Source organism: Nicotiana tabacum, chromosome 11, assembly GCF_000715075.1.
Source record: "Nicotiana tabacum cultivar K326 chromosome 11, ASM71507v2, whole genome shotgun sequence".
Lineage (NCBI taxonomy): Eukaryota > Viridiplantae > Streptophyta > Magnoliopsida > Solanales > Solanaceae > Nicotiana > Nicotiana tabacum.
Genome location: NC_134090.1, coordinates 10,823,735 through 10,840,516, shown reverse-complemented (window position 1 = coordinate 10,840,516; position 16,782 = coordinate 10,823,735). Strand labels below are relative to the sequence as shown.

General features: G+C 35.0%; 1 protein-coding gene and 1 long non-coding RNA gene across 2 annotated transcripts; both read left to right on the top strand.

Moving 5' to 3' along the window:
- Positions 1-2,319: 2,319 nt before the first annotated feature.
- On the top strand, positions 2,320-12,990 carry LOC107764729 (zinc finger CCCH domain-containing protein ZFN-like). The gene is made up of 7 exons (XM_075224764.1): positions 2,320-2,659; positions 4,550-4,707; positions 8,475-8,537; positions 9,048-9,167; positions 9,590-9,862; positions 10,906-11,235; positions 12,459-12,990. The coding sequence occupies exons 1-7, from the start codon at positions 2,587-2,589 to the stop codon at positions 12,741-12,743; spliced, it is 1,302 nt and encodes a 433-aa protein (XP_075080865.1). The 5' UTR covers positions 2,320-2,586; the 3' UTR covers positions 12,744-12,990.
- Positions 12,991-13,908: 918 nt separating this feature from the next.
- LOC107808019 (uncharacterized) lies at positions 13,909-15,941 on the top strand. Its single transcript, XR_001653046.2, has 2 exons — positions 13,909-14,047; positions 15,735-15,941. It is a non-coding gene; the product is annotated as an uncharacterized LOC107808019 (long non-coding RNA).
- Positions 15,942-16,782: the final 841 nt, after the last annotated feature.

Genomic DNA, 16,782 nt, shown 5'->3' with positions numbered 1-16,782 from the left:
AGACGTTAAGGAAACAATTATACAAGACCAATCTTCGGTCAATTTCAAAATTACAAAAGCATAACTGATTTTGATACCCATTCGATGTTAGTAAAATATTATATTCAAAGTTATTCTAATTTACTTTTATACACATTAAAATATATTTAAATTGATTTGTCTAATAAAGACCCATTAAAAGAATGAATCTGACATTAATAAATATTCTTTTTGAGATATTAAATTTTTTCTTTTTAACACTAACATAAATCAAGCCTTTTATATTATTCACAGAGTCCATTATTCAAATGAGCGCATAATTATTTGAAATTGTCTAGTAAAGTCATTTTTTTTGTTTTTAATAGAAAAATTATTTAATTATTTATATAGTACTGAAAAGGTCACTCAATTAAATTTTTTAAATTTTGGATAACCAAATACATATTTTACCTGTTAAATTATCGACATTTATCGTTTTTTAAATATGTCAACTTCTATCTACTGTTACGTGATGAAATTGATTCCCAACGTAATATACCCAGCAACAGGGAGTATTTCATAATATAATATGTCATTGTCAAATATTTTTCTAAATAAAACAACGAACAATATCGTAGGTCATATCTCATTATAATAATCAAAGTCTATGGCAAAAATGTGGGAACCGAGAGGGGATAATGGGAGGTCATAAATATATAACTTGAACAAGTCCCTGTATATTACAGTTATAAACAACTACTATTAATTACGGTTGTTTTTGATTGATTGAGGTTTGAATCTAAATTATTTAGATTTAAGCTTATTAAATTTATTATTATGTAAATATTTTCTTTTAAATCATGTATTAGCTATGAATAACTTTGATTTAGTTAGATTTTCTATGAAGTTTTAAGTTGATTTAAGATTCACGTGAATATGATACTTTTGTTAAAATAGCACATGCCGGCCAGTTTTCGGACGAGCCATTTAAAAATAGCCAGCGTTTGCAAAGTTATTGAAAATAGCCACTATTTTGCTGCAACACAGAAAGTTTCAGCATAATATACTGGAGATCGGTGCACTGTGTATGAACTTCCAGCATATTATGCTAGAACTCCAACACGCGGAAAGTTCCAGTATAATATATTGGAGATTGGAGCACCTCTAGTATATTATATCAGAACTCCAGTATATTATACTAAGTTCCAGTATACTTATGCTGGAGTTCCAGTATATTATACTGGAGTATTTTTCCGGATTTTGAACAGTGTTTTCGTTTAGATTTATCTTTATATGAAAAGTTACTAAATTTCGATTACTTTTGAAATTGTGACTATTTTTGAATTTCTCGAGATATTTTTATCAATACTTGACCCATTACAATTATTTTTAGCCTTAACCGCACAGCCACCGCTACACCACCACTAACCTTCATTACCAAGTACTTCCTCCGCTAGTCATTGCGGTGCAACCACCACTCCTAATCATATCCACCACTAGCCACCACCATCAATCAGCTCAACAGCTAATCCCACCATCACTAGCCACCTTCATCACCAGTTGCCACCATCCACCGCCATGCATCCTTCATCGTACAAACCATCATTAACAGTTACATCTACTGCCATTCACCACCACACAACTATTATCTCTGGCTGTTAAATTTAGAAACAATATTTTGTAGTAATTACATATTTTGGAGCAGATAAATATCCGGTGCGGGTAAGTTTTTACCTTTGAGCTATTCAGAATCAAACATTTTTCTGCCAGGAAACAACGAGGCCTTACTAAACATTTTTTACACGTTAACGCCAAGGAAAATGTCTCTTGTAAATGTCGTATTATAACATTGTCGTACTAAACATAGTTTTTCTCTATGTTTCTCTTTCTTTTTAATCATAGCTTTGTGTTATTTGTTTTAATCAAGTAAATTAAATTAACCGATAAAAAACTGAAGATCAGTTTTATGGTCAATTATAAATATTATTATATAATTATTTTCACTGGATATTAATAAAATATAGTAATACTGAAGAACACCAAATAAAACATAGGTTTTTACAAAGTAATTCCGAACGAAATTATTCCTTCTAAAACCTAGTACGAGGTTAAAAGAGTAATTAGGTCGCAATGGAAGAAATCCAAATAAAAACACTATCAATAGAATTAGCATTTAGAACATAAAGAATTGAGGAAATATTAAGAAAACAAAGAGAAGAGCACATGTGTTAAGTCAACTTAAAATCTTAGGAATATTAAAACAAAAGAAATATAAATAGTACTAAGGTACCAAAGAGAAACACTTTGTCAAAAGCAAAATTTGCGTGTAAATATTTGGTTGGTTGATTCTATATTTTTTCCCCAAATGGTTGATTGGTTCATATTTGTTCTTTCTTTTTTTTCTCTTTTGTTTTTGTGTGGAGAGGAAAAAACGTTCTTTTTCTTTCTCCTTCTCTTTCTCTCTGTTCCCTCTTTTACGTTTGTCTGAATTCCCCCTTTTTTCCTCTCTGTTGAAGTTTGTTTCTTTTGTGCATTTCATCAAACAGAAGAGAGGGTGTGTTTTTTGTGTTTTGTGTGCTCAGAATTAATGGAAATTCCGGTGATGGGCTGCTTCTGATCATCATCATAATGGATTTTGATGCCGGAATTTCCTTGTCTGTGACTGAAGGTCCTTCCTCTTTGTCACCGTCTCTCGATCAAGGTACTCGTTTTAGTTTATGTGATACTCTTTGGTTTTAGTCAGTTTCAAAAAGAACAAAAATAAAATGTAGAAATAATTTAACATAAACTTCCCATTCGGTTTCAGTTTATGTGACCGTGTTTCTTTATTAGTCTGTCAACAAAAGAATGACTCTTTATAAATTTGGAATAATCTAATATAAATTTCCCATTTTATCCTTAGTAACACTGCCCTCTCGACTAAGGTATTCCTTCCGTTTCAACTTATATGACCCTATTTATTTTTTAGTCCATTCAAAAAAAGTATGCCGCTTCGTAAATTTGAAAATAATTTAGCATAAACTCCCTATTTTACGTCACAAAGTTTTTCTAATTTAATTTTTGAGGATCATTACTGTAATTGTTGTGGCGGGGTCTGGGAAAGACAGGACCACAATATTCTAGTGTACCTAGCCTTACCACGTATTTCTGCAAGACCCTGTTTTCAGGGTTGTAGTGAAATATAGTGCTGCTAAAGTTTGTAATCTTGACTTGTAATTTTTTATTTTTTATTGATTCTTAAATAAGGTAGGAAGATAAAGATTGCATTTTTATAGTTGGGATATTCTTTTTTGTGGCAAACGTTTTCATCTCTGTCAAAGCTGTGTGTGTTTGTAATACATATGAGTGCACGTTCAATATTATGGTCCGCAGGCGTTGGTTCTCCCCCCCCCCCCCCCCCCAAAAAAAAAGACCTTTTATAAATTTTGGAAACAATTTAACATAAACTTATCATTTACGTTTTTCTTCTTCTTTATTATTTGAAGGATCATTACTGTAACTGTTATGGTGAAATACAATGTTGGTAATGTTTGTAATTGAGTTGCAATTGTTTAATTGTTTTTTTGTTGCTTATTAAATAAGGTAAGAAGATAAAGATTGGATCTTTATAATTGGGATATTCTTTTTTGGGAAAAAGTTTTTTATATGGTAGTAGAGTAATATATTACTTCATATATTTTGCATATTGTTTTCACAAAAGTATATCAAATGCTAAGTCTTTTTCACTTTCTGTCTGCGTGTTATGATAATGCACCCTTATTTATTTTTCATCCCTTTATTATTTTCTTTCTCTTTCACTTTTTACAGTTTTAACCCCCCACCCCCCACCCCCCAAAGAAAAAAAAAAAAACAATGTTTTGCTTCTATTGATATATGGATTTATCTGTCACTATTTATAAATTAATTAATATGCAAGGGCACTATAGGAGTTGGATCTGTAACAACAAATGGTAGCTAGTAAATTTTAGGTGAATTGTCTAACATGGTTTAAAGAAGAAGAGTTCATGTGAAATTTGATAGCTTTTTTTTGTTATGACCGAGAAATACGTCTGGGGCCGATCTTTTGGACCAACCGCAGCCTTCGAAACTCGGTGGATAATTGGGCCGTCCCTCTACCCTTCTCCACTTAAATACTAGGCTTTGCTTTGCATGGTGTGGGGGCTTGAACCTGTGACCTAAGGCACAAATCCACCACCCTTTGCCACTTGAGCTAGGCCCTGGGGCTGGAATTTGATAGCTTTTTGGATGCATTGTTTCTAATTTCTTGTATGACTTATGATGCTGATGAAATGCACCTAAAGTACTTATGGTTGTACTCATCAACTTTCTTGTACATTTATTGTTAGACGAATATTGTATAAGCAAGGTATGCGCAAGTTGACTCGGACAATACCCTTATTAAACGAAATATAGAACCGTATAAGCAAGAAAAAAAATGCACCTTATTAAGTTGTTTTATTTTTCAAGATCAAATGCTGGTAAAATGAGTTAACAAGGTCCAGAACTTAGAGAAGAAGTTTATGGAACTGGTATCAATACTAATATTACTTAAGATGAAGTAGTGTCATTGCGTATCCACTTGTTTTTTCAGACACTCTGTGGCAAATGAACTTGAGATCAAGGGAATCAATTGAGTCGGGACATTATCCTGTCCGTGAAGGTGAACCAGATTGTTCCTACTACATCAGGACTGGTCTCTGTAGGTTTGGATCAACTTGCCGATTTAACCATCCTCCTAATAGGAAACTGGTAAGGCACTGTAGTCCACTTATTTCATGTAGCATATGTCCCTATATGACGAAACCTTATGTATTTGTTCTCTGTAGTATATGACGTTCTTTCCATTTTAGGATTTAAAATGTTTGACACTATTCCACTACTACAACAACTTTCACTACTTTTAGGAATTCAAATTGTTAAACTATTCAGATTTGGAACATTGACGTGACATTATCTATATCTAACTAACTTTTCCACTGTTACGTTAATATTTCTCTCCACTATCACTAATATAATACATCAGATTAACAACTTAAACTTCTTATGTAATCAAGTACCATCATATAAAATAGGACGGATGGAGTATTTATCACTAAGGAATAGAGCATTTATCATTAATTGAATTTCTTTCTTCTTTCCTCTTGGTTTACGTGGTGTTAATCCAAATAGAGGCAATTGTAGAATCTAGGTTGTTTCTTTCATTGAGAAAATCTTTCAGCTTTGTAAGTAAGCCGGCACACTCATTGCCTCGACACTGGTACCAATCTCGGTGGTCAAGTTAGTCAGTGACCACATTTATAGTTCGTCTTGTGGAAACAACCACATTATAGTTCATCTCGTGGAGATGACCACAGTTGTCAACAGAGACACTGCCATGCACTCTTACTCGAGCCAACAACATTACCGTTACTGTTGGTGTATAAACTTCCACACATAGACGTCATCAACCACATTAACATGTCGTCCCTGTCTGTAGTCTAATTAGCACTGCCATCTCAGCGTACCATTTAGCTAGTAGAGGTAGAGCACATCACTTAGTCCAGTAAGAACCACATCATCATGTGTGCCATGTCCACAATACAATGCCATGTCAGCATGTCAATGTCACTTACTGTGTTACATAAAAACTTTAGGAGCCTCCGACCATACGATCGACTGCAGAAATTCATTGTGTTATCCTCCAATTCAGCCGTAGTTGTTATTCTTGTTTTATATTTCTAATATCCTGGGACACCCTACTTAGGCTCGGTGTATTATTCCGTCTTCTACCAATGTTCCAATCAAGGTCAGTGACTCCATCTTGTGTGCGGATGACGTTGGTATTATGGTTAACTATCCTAAAGAGATTGAGGCACCAAATGGTATCTCCTTATTCAAATTTAAAGCAAAGTTTGGATTGGGTCACATATTATTTTGTCATAGAGGTGGCCCAGTCCAACTTAAGTGTGGTATATTGCGAAAAGATAATTATCTTGGATGGACCAATATGGTTGATTGCCGACCAATTGACACAACAATGTTGTTACTGTTGAGACTTGAGAAACCTTTAGCAAAACACTACTACATGATTGAGCGAACTCCTTTTTTTTTTTTTGGTGTGTGTGTGGATAAGATAAGATAGCAGGGGTCAGTAAACTCAGTTATCTGACTGCATATCGAAATTTATTTTCGGTTAGTGTGGTTAGTCAATTTTTTAGGATATCATGATAGTCATTGAAATGCAATGGTTTGCTCCTGCCTTATAGTATAAGGCATGGCAGTAACATATCAAGAGTGCTTTGGGTCAAGGACTCCTTATGAAGGTTGAGAAAATACTAAGATTGTTAGATATGTGGATGAAGATTGGAGTAGACCTCGATCTGATAGATGGTCTATGCACACTCATTGTGTATTGAGTGGTGGAAATTTGATCTCTTGAAGAAAAGAAGTAATTACTGTCTGGTCAACTGGAGGGGTTGAATACAGAGCAATGGTTTTAGCAACATATGGAGCTTATGCATTTCAAACAGTTGCTTCAAGAACTGTATAAAAAAATAGCATAGTTGACATTGAATTATGACACATCTGACTATATTTCTTCTAATACATTGTTTCGTAAATAGACCAAGACATTGTTTTCAATTACCATCTATCGTAAGAAAATATTGTTTTAACTTAATTCCATGAGCTCTGTTATCTCAGCTAGCAAACATGTGTGCTTAAAATGTATGTGATCCTAGCATTTATATATTTGTGTGGGAAGCTTGGAGCACGTGATCTTTACACTACAAATTGAAAGGAAACGTGATAATGCATCTAAGATCAGTGTACACGTTTTGATTAATTGTACAAAATATTTTTAAAATTGTTTCACAACTAGGAACTTGGTAAGTAGAAAACTTTCTTTATTTGGTGAAGCCTAAACTCCTATGTAAGGAGCCTTTATGTATGTTATTTATCCCTAACATAATAAGATTTCGATCGTCTTTAGAAAGAAAATTTCCCTCTTCTTTTTTCTTTTTGATGTACAATTGGTCTATAAATGACTTTATCCTGTATAAATTCCTAAATGCCAATATCCAGAGAGATATATGCAGCAGCAAAACAGGAGAGATAAGTCCTCTCCAAATAGGAAGGTATAGGAAACCAATGTATATGCTTTGTTGGGAGTTACAGTAGCTGTTTTTATGGAAAGATATGTTACATAGTTGCACATTTTATACCTCTAAGAGATGGCTATATATGTGTTTCATCCGTTCTTTACTGTAGCTAAGACACTGGAAAATGTGAAATAAATTTTCTAGTGTAGACATCAGTCCTCTGAATGGGTTTTGCTTGTCTAATAGTTGGATAAGTGATTAAAATCTTTGGGGATTTTGACAAATGTTTAATCTGTCTCTTGGAATAAATAAGAGGAAACTAATTAATTTGGTGACACATTGGGTTTCCCTTTTCCTGGTTATCTGTTGACAGTGTTTCTCATTTACTATTATATATGGCATAGGTATTTTCAATCTGCTCCAATCCACGATCAATCTCAACAGCGCATTTTAATAACATAAGTGGATGTTATTATCCTTATTATCTGAAAACTGAGAGAGGAAGCTTCCATGTGCATTCATGACACCTTGAAGCCTTTCCTTTCTACTGCAACTTACCTCCTCTCTCTCTCTCTCTCTCTCTCTCTCTCTCTCTCTCTCCATGTTATCCTTTCTCTGCAGTTGCCTATGCCCATTTTGTGTTAACTTCCACGCATTGGTAGTGAAAAAAGAACTCCATACATTGGAAGTAATAGATCCCAAGAATGCCAAATTGTTATACTATAAGGCAAGAGCAGAAAAAGAGTCTAGATGAAAGGTAAGGAAAGGTGGAAGGATGGAGACTGGGTGAGTTAAGAACAGAAGAAGATTTGGGGCATGGCTATTCTTTTTTCTTTTTTGATGAAACTTTGAAGAACTCTTTATGGATGAGCTTCCAAGACTTGGCTTTACTAAACTGACAAAAGAAGTTCTGCTCTGCTGCTCTTTGTCTCCTTCACTAAAATGTTTCATGACAATGTGATACTGTTTGTAATCCCAATTTTGGGAAGCAATGCCTGGAAAGTGGACAGGTTAGAGAAAATTCTCCTTTTCCTTGTATCATAAAGAAGAAGGATTGAAAGTCAACCTGCACTCTTAAGTTTAAGTTGCCAAAAATTTAGAGTGACGGAGGTTATAAGTAGGCATGTGAATATCTCAGCCATAGGTTTTGAATCTTCACATCCTTAGTTTACATATGTTATGCATACTAGATATAAGTTTCCGTGTACGCACTGCAGCTGGTATTTCTATACACTGCAATAGGAGATATTCAGTTGGGATCCTATTTCTTGATGATAATTGGTAGATATATAATGCCTACGCTGTCTTCCTGCTAGAATTTTTATAAGCGTCACTGAATTTGACTCTACATATATTCATAAAGATTTATGCAGTTATGATTTGCATATATTCCTTTGTATCTTGGGAACTGATGGATATGCAAAGTATTTGATGTAGGCCATTGCCACGGCAAGGATGAAAGGGGAGTATCCAGAAAGAATGGGACAACCAGAATGCCAGGTATGTTCCAGATCCAATATGTCTTTTATCTGCTGATCGTATAGGAAATGAATATCAGTGTAATAACATCTATTGATACAAATGGAACAACAACAAATAGCCTCAATTTTAAACTAGCTTGAGGCTAGATTTTTACAAAAAGGAAATTTAATTTAAAATCAGAAAATTTGTCAAGACTATTCTTTAAATACAGAGCCTATTCTCTTTTAAATGTTAATTTAGGATGCTTTTTAATAGTTCAAAAGTTCTCTCATTTTTGGAGTTTTAGTGAATCAGAGCAGTAGACCCACAGGCAGAAGACTCAAAATGATGCTTGTATGTGGAGTGACTAGTTTTTAGAGTTAGAGCAGTCAAGCATTAAATATGATCATCTTTCTTAAGTTCAGTTTATTTTCTGGCTGTTGAAGTCATGCTTTGCACGAGCTTTGGTGTGGTAACTTTCCATTTGTCTCCGCTAATTCCCTTTAACCTATTTAGCTCACAAACTGAATGATTTTAGTAATTTTACAGTACTACTTGAAGACTGGAACTTGCAAATTTGGAGCCACATGCAAGTTTCACCATCCTAAAGACAAGGCTGGGATTGCTGGAAGAGTTACCCTAAATGTCTTGGGCTATCCACTTCGCCCGGTTTGACTTCATTATCCGAATTACTTGTTGAATTTAATAACATTGGTTTTCTAATGTATGCAAAAGGTTCTTACTTCATAATGATTCTAATGAAAGCTTAACCTGCATGTTTTTCAACTTACCATATTGTCAGGCAGGGGCTTGCAAAAGCCCTTTCTTTTGTTCCACATGATTGCTGCTAAAGTTATATAAGATCGATTGTAATGATTAAAGAGAACCGTACCTATGTTTAATATGGAAGATAAAGCTAACAAATGAATTTATTGCCTTGACGTTGTATTTGATATTCATGGGATACATGCATTGCTTCATTGTATTTACTGGGTGTGTATGATTGTGCAAATGGCTGATCGAGACCTCTTTATTGAAACGTGTTTGTGCTCTGTGGTTATACGTAATGTCTTTTTTTTTTATTCCTGCAGAATGAGGCTGAATGTGCTTATTACATGAGAACTGGACAGTGCAAGTTTGGAAGTACCTGTAAATTTCACCATCCCCAACCTTCTAACATGATGGTCTCTTTACGTGGCTCCCCTACTTATCCTCCTGTTCCTTCTGCAACAACTCCTGGTCAGCTGTCCTATCCCTTGTCCAGAGGATCTTTTATCCCTGGTGCACGCTGGCAGGCTCCGTCAAGTTACACTCCATTGATAATGCCTCAGGCAGTAGTATCAGTTCCAGGATTTGCATACAGTGTAAGCTTTCGCATGATACCTTGCATTTGCTTGTTATCTATTGCCTAATTTTATACTTTGTTGCTATTCTGGAAACTAGAATTTGCTGCATCCAGTCCTTTTTATTATAACTTGGGTTCCAAATTTGCTTGTTGATCAAGAAGTTCGGCTTACACTTTTTTATGGCTAAGCTTTTGTAACCTCTTATCTATATTCATATTTGGGGATTACTTTAACCTTTCTGGAATATTTGAAGTCTGATGGACAAATATTAGAATTACTATATCCATTTTCGTCGCAGCATGTTTACTAAGATTTTGTTCTTTCTTCAAAGGTTCTGTTCTCTACTTGAATATATTTGAGAATGATTGCATCACAACATCGGAAAACAATTCCACTTTAATTTAGTGGTAGAGATTTTCTTTGGAAGAATAACTTGGTAATTATTACTACCAAGATGAAATTCTCCTATGTTTCTCTTTGAGGATGCCCCCATTATTAGATATTGAAGTCATACCTTCTTCCTCTTCGGAGTCATTATGCTAGCACCTTCTCCTTCTTATGCTATTTGAGTGAATAATTTTCTTTTGTGGGGATGTTAAGATTATTACTTTCTCAATTATGAAATTGGCGAGAAAAGTTTGCGAAGTAGTTTCAAGGAGGCTATTCACTGCCTTTATATTTCTTGGAGATAAAGCAACAATCCCTTCTTGTAGTCATATGGTATTAAGTTGTTATTGTAGCTGATGTCCAGATGGAAATAAGTTTAGAATGTATTTGTGAGAATATGTTGTCTTCTGAATAATCATCTTTTATTTGATGGGGAGCGGAGCTGGCTGAGTTTGAACTTGACCTTAGTCCCAGTAGGAGTATTCACAAATTGAACTTAATCTCTTTGCGATTTATATGGCAGTATTCAGGCCAGATGTTGCATTCGTTTATGGTCAAGTATTTTCTATAATCTTGGTATTGCACAAGCTTGCGAGCTGTGCCTTATCTACTTTTGAGGTTTAATAATACGTGCATATGAACTCAATTTACATAGGAGGTAATATCTCTTTCAGGGTCAGATGGGATCGATTTCTTCTCCCGAGGGCCAGCAACAGACAGCTGGAAATAGCCAGGTTTATGGAACTTCACGATCCGGTGATGCAGTAAATATGGGATCCCAAGGAGTTACTTCCCCATATCGTCCAGCTTCTGTTCCTATGGGGTACTATGCATTGCAGGGGGAGAATGTCTTCCCTGAACGACCTGGGCAGCCTGAATGCCAGTTTTACATGAAGACTGGAGACTGCAAGTTTGGTGCTGTTTGTAGATTCCATCATCCGAGGGAAAGGCTGATACCTCCTCCTGACTGCATGTTAAGTCCCATTGGACTTCCTTTACGCCCTGTGAGTAAACTTTTTTTGTTATTTGCTGGTGTTTTTAGTATGACATAAGTCTTGTGATGAGTTTGCTGTTCAAAACTTCCACACTTATTTTTATCAGCTTTAAGCGGTTATGATGATATTCCCCTTTGAGATGGATTTTTTTGAACATCAATGTGGCCAATATTCTATGGATAAATTTAGACTATTTCCTCTCACGGGGAACTACTGTTTATCAGTGCTAGTGAAACGAGATTTGGAAGTGATATTAATCGAATATGACATTTCTGTGCAAATATAATTTTGTTTCTCATGCTTGATGTACTTGGTGACCTACTCTGCAAAGTTGGCCCTCTTCCAAATTCTGTTAAGTATTTAATTTTGTGTTCCCACAGACCCACTGTGAATAAATTGCCACTAGGTTAATTAATTGACATTACATGTAAACTGGTTTCAAAGAGATGTTTGTCTTCATATTTTTCTACTTGGAAGATGGACTTATAGTCTATGAAGTAGAGTGTTCTTCAAAAATAAAGTAAAGATTTTTTTTTTGTTGATTATGACTTCAAATTTGTGGAGACCTGTATGACTTGTTGGAATCCATGTTAAGGCTAGTTTCTGACTAACCTGCTAATTGTTTGGTATTCTAGCAAAGTCATTTTGTGACAAAATTTGTCAAGTTTAAGGATTAGAAATGAAGAAACAAAGATCTGCTTACTAAGTTTGGGGACACGAAGGTGTTTACTGACAATTGTAGCATTGAAAGCCTTCACTTCTTCGAATTCTAAGTATGTGCTCTGGCTGAATATTTTCTAAACCAAACAGCAATATTCTTATTTACAGAAAGCAAAAGGGAAACAGGAGTAAAAGGTTTTTTTTTAGAAAACAATTCTTTTGACGCACACAAAACCGTTTCCTTCAAATTCAGATTCTAATTTAAACATTAAAAATATAAATTCAATCGATTTCTAATCAGACACCACCTTATTGAACTTAGTTGTAATTATGTTAGCTAAAGGAGCTGTTGAGACTTGAGAGTATGATAATCTGCATGAGTGGTACAGTCTTGGAACATATTTTGGAAGAAAATCAAAGGAAGAGAAGAAGAGATGTGGGAAAAGAATAAGTTGAAATAGGATAAAGAAAAAATGGTTACTTTTTCCCCCAGTTAAAACCTTTTTGGTAATGTGGAAACTCAGTGAGCTGAAAAGATCTCTTTTGGTTTCTTTGTTGGATTTGTTTTGCAGGGAGAACCGTTGTGTATTTTCTATTCCAGATATGGGATCTGCAAATTTGGCCCAAGTTGCAAGTTTGATCACCCAATGACGGTATTCACTTATAGCATCTCAGCATCATCTCCCACTGATGCTCCTGCAGTTCAGCGTCTATTGGGTTCATCATCAGGAACCAGTGCGTTGACCTTGACTTCAGAAGGGCTTGTTGAAGCAGTGTCAACGAAGCCCAGGCGACTATCACTCTCAGATACAAGAAAGATGCCACCTGGTGATAATAACATTGACAGAGAGGGATGATCTTTATCCCCCCAATTACCAGCCAGCATCATCATTTCTATCTTTTTGAGAATCAATAACAGTTGCCTGTAAATTCTTTTCCATCGGTGGAGATGTACAGAATCCAGTAAAAGTCAATTTATTCTTCTGAAAATGCATTTCAGTTGACAAGGTTGACATCTCTGTACTTCACTTTGGAGCAATGTATAAATCTGCCGATGTTGGCACAAATTGGTGAATCCAACTGTTAATTTGTAATCTTCCTAAAGCCCTCTTCCTTTTTATGTGAATCAATTTAACCCCCTAATCTTCTGTATGAATCATTGGTTTCCTCATTGTATCTGGCTCTCTGGTACTTTTTTGAATATCAGAGAAGGTTGTAAATGATCCAAATGTCTAACTCTCGTACCTTGAAGTTGTTCTAGACGTATGTTGATGACGTGCTTTGCTGATAATTATTATCAATGACCAGAGTTCTAAAGGTATCTCATGGTTATTAGCTGTTTTTTCTCGTCATCAGAAAAGAAAATAGCAATTTGCCCCTTCGAAGTATTATGATTAACTGAACTTTTTGTTCTATTTTTCTCTTTATTTTTGGCAGATATTATCTTTGCAGGGTTTGTATGAGGTAACTTGTGGTGATTGCAAACATAAATCATGTCCATGGATCTTTCTCTGCCTGTTCGGTGCACTATTATGATATTATCTGGTAAACTGGAATTGTTAGGGGCTCACTGAGGAAAACACGGCACCTAGGTAGGTAGAATAGTTTTCATTATGGAACTGGTGACTCTTTCTCCAACTTAAAGAAGTTTTTTAACAGTCCCCTGTGAAATTTCTGTATTACAGTGATCGGAAAAGGAAGCAGCATATTCCATCAGGAAAGCAGTTAATAATGGTAAAAGAGATGTAACCTCTTAACTTAAATTTTACTTTTTCCGTCCTTCATCCTCTTTCCTTTGATAGTGCAGTTTAGCTTTTCCATGTATTGCCATGTATATCTGTTTCTCCCAAAAATAGAATTGAATTTCAAGAAAGAACGTACTTGTGTTTAAGTCATGGAGAAGATTTCTGCCTTGTAGGTAGCTACTTGTGTAATTGTACCTTTCTCTCTCTCAAACAAACCCGAAAACTAGTTCCGCATGATTTATGTTCAGCAGTTTTATTTTGTAGGCTACAGGATTACCACAATTGTCATCCAAGAAGCTCCAGAATATTGGCGAATCTCGTCCCTAGGTCCCAAGGTGGCACATATCTGTGGCAACAAGATCATCTCTGAAGAGAATAACTTGTGCAAATAGGATGTCATTGCTTTTTTGGGTGCAGTAAGACATCTTACAATCTGTGCAACTTACTTATAGGAAGTTAGAGCTCTCTAGTGATCCGTGAAACATCTGAAGTTTTAATTTACTAAGAGCATGTTTGGCCAATCTTGTGGGACGCCAAAAGTACTTTTCTTTTGTCAAAAAAAAAAATACTTTTTGAAAAATTTAAGGTGTTTGGCCAAAATGAAAAAGTACTTTTGAGCAGCAACAGATGCATTTTTTCTGCTTTTAGGGAGAAGCTATAAATTTTAGCTTCTTCCAAGAAGCAGAAGCGGAAAATTAATTTGTTCAAGACAAAATACTCTTACAGTACATTCATATTTTTCAAATTACCCCTCAGTAATTTAACATTTTTCTTTTCTTTTCCTTTTTCTTTTTATTTCTACTATACATTTCTTCTCTTTTATTTTAGTCATATTTTTATTCTCTTTCTCCTATTCCTAAGAGTAGATTTTAAATTTATATTGAATGATGTATTTTGACATATTTAAATTATCATGTAAACAATAAGTACTACCAAACACTCAAATGTTAATGCTTTGGAATAACTATATTTTATATTGACTGGAATTTTTAATTTATATTATTTTATGTTGTATATTTTAATTGAATTCTTTTATAACAAATGTTTAAATTTATTTCAGTCATCCAACGATCCTGATCTATTTAATTGAATTCTTTTATAACAAATGTTTAAATTTATTTCAGCCATCCAACGATCCTGATCTATTTGAAAATTGCTAGAATTGATATATCCATATATTATATTTCTGCAGGCAAATAATGCTAATCACAAATTGAACCTTTACTGCCCTTTTTTGTAATTTGATACTTAAAAGTGTTTTTTTAAAAGATCGGTCAAACACAATGAGCTTGCAAATTCAAACGAATTGACCAAACACAAACTGCAATTTTGCAAAAGTACTTTTTCCAAAAATACTTTTGAACAAAAGCACTTTTCAAAATACGTAGTTTTTGGCAGCTTGGCCAAACGGACTCCAAGTGAGATGTACCATGATGCACTAACGTTGAAGTAGTCAACCTTGTAATTTGACACTAAACCAGAGGATGTTTAACCTAGTAACCCATTGTCCTAGATGAGAATCGGATTTGGCAGGAAGATGTAAGCTCTAACAAGTCTCTGATCCAATGTAGAAATTTCTGTCTTGACCTAATAAAGGAATACTTTTGTGAATTCATAATCAGAGGATTTATTGATGCCACTAGCTGATCCTTGAATCTTTTGAAAAAGATGGCCAGAGAGTTGCTTCTCATCAACAACAAAATAATATAAATAGTTATTCAGGGAGTTACAATAAGAACCGTATGATATTTCGTGATGAGGAGCCTCTAGATCACGGCACTGTTATTAGCAGCATGCTCTTCTTTGAAAGATCTATGGAGAAAAATCTGTTATTATAGAATACAGTGTTTTCGTTTCAATGGAAGGAACAATAGTTATTCTAGTCGTTTATTCAATGATTAGTAGTAGTGAGAAAGTAAATTTCCTTTTATTTTTGGCCATGTTGGGATTTATGCTATAACAAATTTTGATATCCTTTAATGGGGTTTAAACAATTTTCTATTTGTGTTTAGGTATTGAATGGTGTTGACTTTGATATGATTTGGGAACACTGCTTTTTGTATGATTTGGTTGTTGGATTAACCTTCTGGTAATCCCCTCCAGGGTATGCTGAATTTGCCAAATGTAGCACCTTACGATGTTCGTGGCCAACTAGATCCAGACATACCAGTAGGTACCAGAGATCGCTTCAATATATTCTGTTTTCTTGAATTTATGAATGTTGAGTTTACATCCTCCTCCTCAGAGTGATACAATTAGACTTAGTTTACAAATACTTGCCCAACCTCTAAATTCATGTCAGTCTCTTTACTCGTTTGGTGTCTATTGCTTTTTTTGATAAATAATGCTTATTTTTCTTTTTGGTGAAACTTTGGTTATTAATGTAAGGTATACTTCCTTCAATGGTTCAGCCTGCCTTGATTTAATTTCTTTGACTAGCCGTTTGTAAATTCATGTAGAGTCCTATCATATGAATGATTGCTTGATAGTAAAGGCAGCCCGGTGCACTAAGCTCCTGCTATGTGCGGGGTCAGGGGAAGGGTCGGACCACAAAGGTCTATTGTACGCAATCTTCCCCTGCATTTCTGCAAGAGCCTGTTTTTACTGCTCGAACCCGTGACACATTTGCTAGGCTAATGCATCTAGCTTCTTGGCGTTAGTTATTGTCATATTTTATGTGTGCAATTTCAGTGTTGCGAGGTGTATGTGTGTGTCTGTCGGTGTGTCTGGAGAAAACCTTAGCTGATAGTTTGCGAGTTTCTGGTCCTGGTTTTTGAGTGAAGTGTCAAAGAGGCTCCAGAACACCACGAGTTTGAATGTATATTGTTAGTGGTTTGCTAGAAGTAAGAATAAAGACATCAGTCACTCAACTTCACTTTTACCAAATTAGTTATATGAATCCTACGTATCCCTATTTGGAGGTTTCATCAAGTTTAAATCTCAACTTGTTTGGGACTAAAGTGTAGTTGTTATATCAGATTTAGACTATTTTTGCCTGAACCATCAACATACTGCCAGGGGCGAAGCTATGTGTGGCGAAGGATAGTCAACTGAACACAACAACAACAACATACCCAGTAAAATCTCACTAGTGGGGTCTGGGGAGAGTAGAGTGTACGCAGACCTTACCCCTACCCCGAAAAGGACAGAG